This window comes from Helianthus annuus, chromosome 9 (assembly GCF_002127325.2).
Source record: "Helianthus annuus cultivar XRQ/B chromosome 9, HanXRQr2.0-SUNRISE, whole genome shotgun sequence".
Lineage (NCBI taxonomy): Eukaryota > Viridiplantae > Streptophyta > Magnoliopsida > Asterales > Asteraceae > Helianthus > Helianthus annuus.
Window position 1 is genome coordinate 159,532,901 of NC_035441.2, and position 7,910 is coordinate 159,540,810.

At 42.6% G+C, this 7,910-nt stretch overlaps 1 protein-coding gene across 1 annotated transcript; it reads right to left on the reverse strand.

Annotated features, from left to right (window-relative positions):
• Positions 1–273: 273 nt before the first annotated feature.
• On the reverse strand, positions 274–779 carry LOC110874849 (pyridoxal phosphate homeostasis protein-like). Its single transcript, XM_035977772.1, has one exon. The coding sequence runs from the start codon at positions 762–764 to the stop codon at positions 303–305; it is 462 nt and encodes a 153-aa protein (XP_035833665.1). The 5' UTR covers positions 765–779; the 3' UTR covers positions 274–302.
• Between the last annotated feature and the right edge of the window lie 7,131 nt (positions 780–7,910).

The window sequence follows — 7,910 nt, forward strand, 5'->3', positions numbered from 1 at the left end:
GGCAACTTTTGGTTTGATTTGAGCTACCGCCTTTCGACATGGCAGCCTGTTTTGAGTTTTGGTTTCCCCTCAAGTTGAAAAAATCAACTTGGCCATTTGGGTTTTGGCATTTTGTTTGGGTTTTGATTTGGTTTTTGGTTTTTGGTTTTTTGAGTTTGAAAAAAGATTTTTTTATGTTTTTAAAAAGATTTTGTTTTTTTAAATTTTTTAGAAGGTTTTTTTTCCTCTTTAAGCTTTAATTATTTCCTCTTTCTCCCTTCTTGCCTTTTCTTCTTCCTCCTCCTTCTGTTTATAGATCTTTTCTAGACAATATGCCTTTTCCGGCTTCTTTGAGTGCCTCTCACCAGCTTCCCTGTTTTGACTTGGACCATAACTGGCAAAGGCTTCCTGCCGATGCTTGAAACTGCACGATCAAGGTGATTTGCAATCTTTTCATTATCTACGCCTTGGACCATTGATAGATTTGGAACAGCCGCAATAAGGGATTTTGCTTTATTGCTCTGTAAATGCCCAATAAAGTGCCAGTCGATGTCTTGAGGAAGCTGAGGAGCCTTTTCGATGAATTCTTGAACATAGTTTTCCCCGAAACAGCGGTGTCCGGCATCGTAGACTCGGCGAATGAGAGATACAGGTTTGGTCTTGCTGACTGCCACCACACGCACGTCATCGGCCACCCGACCGGATCTCTCTGCCGCCTGACGAACACGTTGGAATACTGTTCGCCGAGCCGTCACTGCTGCGCCCTCTACAGCCTGAGCCGCCATTGTCTTGTGGTTCTACAGTTTCTGGACCGGAGTTGCAGAGTTTTTGACTGAGGTTAAAGAAGGGTTAGGGCTCGCTGGCTGAAAGGTTCGTGGCAGCAGAATTTCGTGGCAGCGGAATTGAAGGTCGTGGCCCGTGGGCTTGAATTGTTCGTGGGTTGAAAAATTCGTGGGTTGAAAAATTCGTTGGGGAACTGTTTGATGAAGACGAACACGAAGACAGAATCTTCGTGGATGAAGAATGAATCTTCGTTGGGGAGTTTGACAAAATCGATTTGTTTGAGGTTTGTTGAACGATTTTGGTTTTGGTTTGAGATTGACGAACAGAGTTCTCACGGATCATAACTCTGCTCTGATACCATGTTGTCAATGATAATCAAAGACAAAGATAATCAAAGGGAACTCATTTTATTGATTTGATTCTTGTACATAAAACAGGGAAAAACGAGCCTTTATTTATAGGCTTTACAAGAACAAATAAAAGGAAATACTTTAATATGGAGATGATGTTAGGGATCCTTTATTTTTCTAAATTATTTTTTTTCTATTTCTAACAAATTGGTCATCTATACATACAAATAATAAAAACTTAAAAAATAATGAAGTAGAAATATAGCACCTTGTTCTTGATATCCAAAGTTCCAAACTCTTACACTAAATTTCTTAAACCAAAATTTCAAAAACTCATCACAAAACAGTCTCTTAAAAAACTACAACAAAAAACAGTAGTCAAGCTAGCAATTAGTTTAGTCACAAAGTGTACAAGAATTTTTGATGATTACTCTTGTAATCAAAATTCAAATCTTCACAACCTAACCTGTTTTTGATGCTATTATAGTGTTTGGTTTGCGGGCTTCATCTGGGTCTGTTACAATATCCACAAGCAGCCCATTTACACTTTCTGTACATACATCAGATAGCACAAATAAGATGTTAGCCGACACCTATAGCTACCTAAAAAATGGTTACAACAAAGCATGACTACCGTCTATTTTGAAAAAAAAAAAAAAAAAAAAACAAAAAAAAAAACTATAAACCTGTCATTTGGAAGTATGAAAGCGAGTCTGGGTCAATTTTTAAGTGTGATTTTGTCATGAAAAACAACCTAGTACAAAATCCTATATGGGTATGTTACGAATCCAGCTGGAAAATAGCCAAATTTATATCTTAACTATATGAGATGGGTCAAACATGTTGAGCGGGTTAATGAAGTTGAGAATCACCCAAAGTGTCATTAATTTTTAATTGTTTTTATAATTCATGTTAATGATTATAACGATCATAAAAAGATATTTAAAACTAAATATCAAGTGTTTGGATACATACTTCTCTAGCAACTTGTACATTCTTTAAAGCATATTGATAGGAGCGAGTCAAGTCGCTCGTAAGCTACTTGAAATCGAATTGGTTTACAGCTCGAATGAGGCAATCTTAATCGAGTCCGAGCCTAAAGCGACTACAAATGATAAAAGTGGATCTTTTGAAGGAAGCACTACTAATAGATTATATTGTGATTATATTGTAAATATAGATAGGATCCTTATGTTTATCTCTTTCCTAACTTATAGGATTGTAATCATGTATATATGGATTGTATCAATGAATGAGAAATCACTTTGAACCATAACATTCTACATGGTATCAAGAGCCTAAACCCTAATCCTCCTCTAAAATTTTTTTTCTTCTTCGCCGCCAACCATCCCTTTTCTCGGCCGCCATGTCTTCTCCTGTACATCCGGCGGTCACCATCAACAACATTAAGAATTCTATCCCGCTAATTCTCGATAGCCAAACAGAACATTACAATACATGGGCCGAGCTCTTCGTTCTTCACTGTAAGGCATACGACGTTTACGATCACCTCCAACCCCGTGAATCCACCACCTCGTCCTCCTCCTCCAAAGACTCCTCCGACAAAGAAAAAGATAAAGCTCCGGTGCCCAAACCTACCTATCTTGAGTCATGGGAACGTATAGATTCCATTGTTCTACAATGGATCTACGGTACCATATCTCAAGACCTCATGCACACCATCATGATCACTAACACCACCGCCTATGACGCGTGGTGCCGTCTCAAAAACTTATTCCTTGACAACCAGGCCGCCCGTACCATCACCGTTCAAAACAAGTTCTTCAACACTCGCCTGGACCAGTTTTCCAACATGACCGATTACTGTCAAACTATGAAGCTTCTCCATGACCAACTCACTAGTCTTGGGTCTACTGTATCGGAGAACCAACTGGTTCTTCAGATTCTTACCGGACTCACCGATCAATATGAGAGTATCTCTCTCATACTACAACAGACACAACCCTTACCAGATTTCTACACTACCAGATCGCGTCTCTGTCAGGTTGAAGAAAGGAAGACTGCCAACGCCAAAGTAGCCGCTCAAACGGCCGGTACCGCACTTCACACCACAACTGAACCTCCGAGCCGTGCACCAAGTGAAACCCGATCTCCCCACCGGTCCGACAACACTTCCGGCGAACGAGGACGTGGCCGTGGCCGGGGCCGAGGCCGTGGTCGCGGTCGCTCCTCTTTCGGTCGGGGTCGGTCTCAGCAGCCGTACTACTACCCGCCATATCAATGGCCACCACCTCCTTGGGCCATTCCTCCACAACACCAACAGTCTGCTGCTACTTGGGCCCAATGGACACCACCTCCATGTCCATATCCTTCTACTCCACAACCGGCTACACCTCAGTCATCGGCCCAGGGTATATTAGGCCCAAAACCCAACACTCAGACATCAGCACAGAATTACTCCACCGGCTATTCTCCGACGGATATTGCTCAAGCTCTCTATAATCTGGCTCTGCAGAACAATGATTCCTCCTGGACCATGGACACGGGCGCATCAGGTACAATGTCTCCTCAACTTGACAAGTTTTCGTCTATTTTTAATTCTGGCATTATTCGTAACATTATTGTTGGCAATGGCAAAACCATTCCGGTCCTTGGACAAGGCAATATCACCCTACCACCACCCTTTCCCCCCTTTAAACTTAACCATGTCCTACATGCACCTAATCTTGTTAAAAATCTTATTTCTGTACGTCGTTTTACCACTGATAACCAATTATCTGTTGAATTTGATCCTTATGGTTTTACTGTGAAGGACCTACGGACCAAGAAACCTATCCTACGGTGCAATAGTTCGGGGGATCTCTACACTCTTAGCCCATCCAACATCACTACTCTCAACACCGCTTCCACATATGCAGCTATTACTCAAGACATTTGGCATCAAAGGCTCGGTCACCCTGGCCCAACTATTTTACAAAATTTGAAAACTTCTAATTCAATTTCTTGTGGTTCTTTGAAAAATAAAGTTTGCCCTGCTTGTATTTTTGGAAAACATACTAGACTGCCTTTTATTGCTTCTAATTCTAGTACTTTTCAACCCTTTGATATTGTTCATAGTGATGTTTGGACCTCCCCCATCCTATCTAATGGGGGTCACCGCTATTATGTCTTATTTTTGGATGATTATACCAATTTTCTATGGACCTACCCCATTGCTCACAAATCGGATGTTTTTACTATGTTTACCAAATTTACTACCCTTATACACACCCAATTTGGCACCAAAATAAAGCAATTCCAATGTGACAACGGGGGTGAATATGCCAACACCCAGTTCCATAATTTTTGCTCCATGCAAGGCATGCACTTTCGTTTCTCTTGCCCACACACCTCATCCCAAAATGGCAAAGCGGAACGCAAAATCCGCACCATTAACAACCTCATGCGTACCATTATGGCTCACTCTTCGACCCCGAACATTTATTGGCACCATGCACTTGAAACTGCCACTTACCTCTTGAATATTATTCCATCCAAAATCCATCAATTTCAAACACCCACTCAACGTTTATACCGTTGCATGCCATCTTATGACCATCTCCGCGTCTTCGGATGCATATGCTACCCACTCATTCCGAACACCACCATTCACAAACTTGCATATCGATCCTACCCATGCATTTTCCTTGGTTATCCCCCAAACCACCGAGGATATAAATGCCTTGACATAAAATCCCGCACAATCACCATCAACCGTCATGTCCTCTTTGATGAAACCATCTTTCCTTTTGCTAAAACTCACAAACACACCACTGATGCTTATAAATTTCTAGATGACACTGGTTATCCATATCATCTAATACCTCATCCCATTCCAAACCCACCCACTCGGCCCAACCCTTCCCATACTCAACAGTCCCAACCGGCCCATGACACACCTAACCTACATTCTAACTCCCCTTTACCCATCCACTCGGACCAAGTAGCCCAACACTTCCCTACCAGCCCACCTTCCGTCCCCGGCCCACCTGATCACGCGAACCAGCCCCCCACTCCCTCCCCGTCGTCACCAGCAAGCCCATCAACTACCCCTTCAACGGCCCACCCAATACCTAACCCACCCGACCTACCCTCCAGCCCAACCACACCCGCACCCACTGAACCATCGCCCACTACCGCACCAGGCCCTTCCCCCAACATTACCAGCCATATCTTGGTTCCCCCACCCCCACCATCACGAACGATGCACACACGTGCAATGTCCGGTATCTCGAAACCAAAACAGATTTTCAACCTGTCCACCTCAACCATCGTACCTATTCCCACCAACCCCAAAATTGCCTTGTCTAACCCGGAATGGTTTAACGCCATGCAAACCGAATTTAATGCCTTAATTAAAAACAAGACGTGGGAACTTGTCCCGAGACATTCTGATATGCATATCATTCGGAGCATGTGGCTTTTTCGTCACAAATACAGATCCGACGGGTCGTTAGAGCGGTACAAGGCACGACTTGTGTGCGATGGGCGAAATCAGGAGGTCGGTATTGATTGTGGGGAAACATTCAGCCCGGTTGTTAAGCCAGCCACTATTCGCACAGTTTTGACACTGGCTCTATCACAGTCTTGGCCCATTCATCAATTGGATGTCACCAACGCTTTCCTACATGGAAACCTCACTGAGACCGTCTATATGTATCAGCCTATGGGCTTTCGGCACAGAGACTACCCTGATCACGTTTGTCGTCTCAAGAAATCACTATACGGGCTCAAGCAAGCCCCGAGGGCTTGGTATCAACGGTTCACTGATTTTGTTACCTCTATGGGTTTTCTACAGAGTCGCTGCGATAACTCTCTTTTTACATATCATCACGGGGGTGAAGTTGCATACTTATTGATTTACGTTGATGATATCATACTCACTACGTCTTCGGATTCTCTTCGTTTAAAACTTATGGGCAGCCTTGCGGCTGAATTTGCAATGAAAGATCTTGGACCACTCAGTTATTTTTTGGGCATTACGGTCACTCGCACGGGTCAGCAAATGTTTCTTTCACAACAGTCGTATGCTCTTGACATTGTCAATCGAGCGGGTATGGATACATGCAACCCTGTGACCACGCCTGTTGATACCAAACCGAAACTGGGGGCCACATCCGCTGCTCCGTTCGATAATCCTACCTTATATCGTAGCCTTGCCGGTGCACTCCAATATCTCACGTTTACTAGACCCGACATCAGTTACGCGGTTCAGCAAATCTGCATTCACATGCACAACCCCAGTTGCGATCACTGGAACGCATTGAAACGTATTATTCGGTACATACGCGGCACAGCTTCATACGGTCTCACTCTCTCGCCATGTGCCAACGTCTCACTTCGGGCCTATACCGATGCAGATTGGGCTGGGTGCCCGGATACTCGACGGTCCACCTCAGGATATTGTGTTTACATGGGACAAAATCTTTTATCCTGGTCCTCTAAGCGACAGTCGACTATTTCTCGATCCAGTGCAGAAGCGGAATATCGTGCGGTTGCCAACGTAGTTGCTGAAATCTGTTGGATCCGTAACCTTCTTCTTGAGTTACGTAGGCCCGTATCGACTGCCACATTAGTGTACTGTGATAACATTAGTGCGATCTATCTGTCCAGCAATCCTGTTCAACATCAACGCACTAAACACATTGAGATTGATATTCACTTTGTTCGAGAGCATGTTCAACGAGGCACGATACGGATACTTCATACCCCTACTCGCCTTCAGATCGCTGACATCTTTACCAAAGGCCTACCTCGAGTACTGTTTGATGATTTCCGCTCCAGTCTCAACATACGTCCACCTCCTGTTGCGACTGCGGGGGTGTAATAGATTATATTGTGATTATATTGTAAATATAGATAGGATCCTTATGTTTATCTCTTTCCTAACTTATAGGATTGTAATCGTGTATATATGGATTGTATCAATGAATGAGAAATCACTTTGAACCATAACATTCTACAACTACTTCACGGCCTAATGAAGCACATTGAGATCAGGATGTGGGGCATCCGGGAAGTTTTCTAAATATGTTGATGTGGAGAAACCAAATAAATATGAACTTAAAATGTATTTGGAAGAAGGTATACTTTAAAGACAAGAAGGGGTGAATTTCAATGTGTTAGATTAGTGGAACACTCACATGTTAGCATATAGTGTTTTGTCAAACATGGAAATAAGATGTACTTGTAATTCCAATTTCAAAAGTTAGATCTGAATCAACATTTAGCGTCGAGGAGAGTTATCGATCCATATCAATCTACATTAGCACCTAACACCGTAGAAGTGTTCAGTGGCGAATTCAGAAATTTTTCCAAGAGGGTTCCTTTTGGTAGATTCTCACTAATTCTCACTATTTTTTTTTCCAAAATACAAGGTTTCCACTAACTTTTTCAATTTTTTCCAAACCGAGGAGGTTCCTAGGAACCCAGAAAGTCGGAACCCCAGGATCCGTCACTGGAAGTGTTGATTTGTGGATGGGATTGGATTATGCAGATTTATGAAGTATACTAGTATTGGAAGCTCAATTTGTGGATGGGATTGGATTATGCAGATTTATGAAGTATACTAGTATTGGAAGCTCAATGTACATTTCAAAATCTTTATATATGATATCTTATTATTTTAAACTATTGACTTTACTTTTGTAGGTGAAGATACCATGTGAGATTTTACTGCTTAGTGGGAAAAAAAAATGCTAAATTGAGGTACATATATTGATTGTAACTAGAAAAATCCGCCACGCGTTGCGTGGGCTTTGGGCTAGTATCATTTCGTTTCGGTTCGGTTGAGTTCGA

Excerpts from the sequence above, each read along its gene's own strand:
- LOC110874849 (XM_035977772.1), bottom strand. The coding sequence starts at position 764 with ATGGCGGCTCAGGCTGTAGAGGGCGCAGCAGTGACGGCTCGGCGAACA.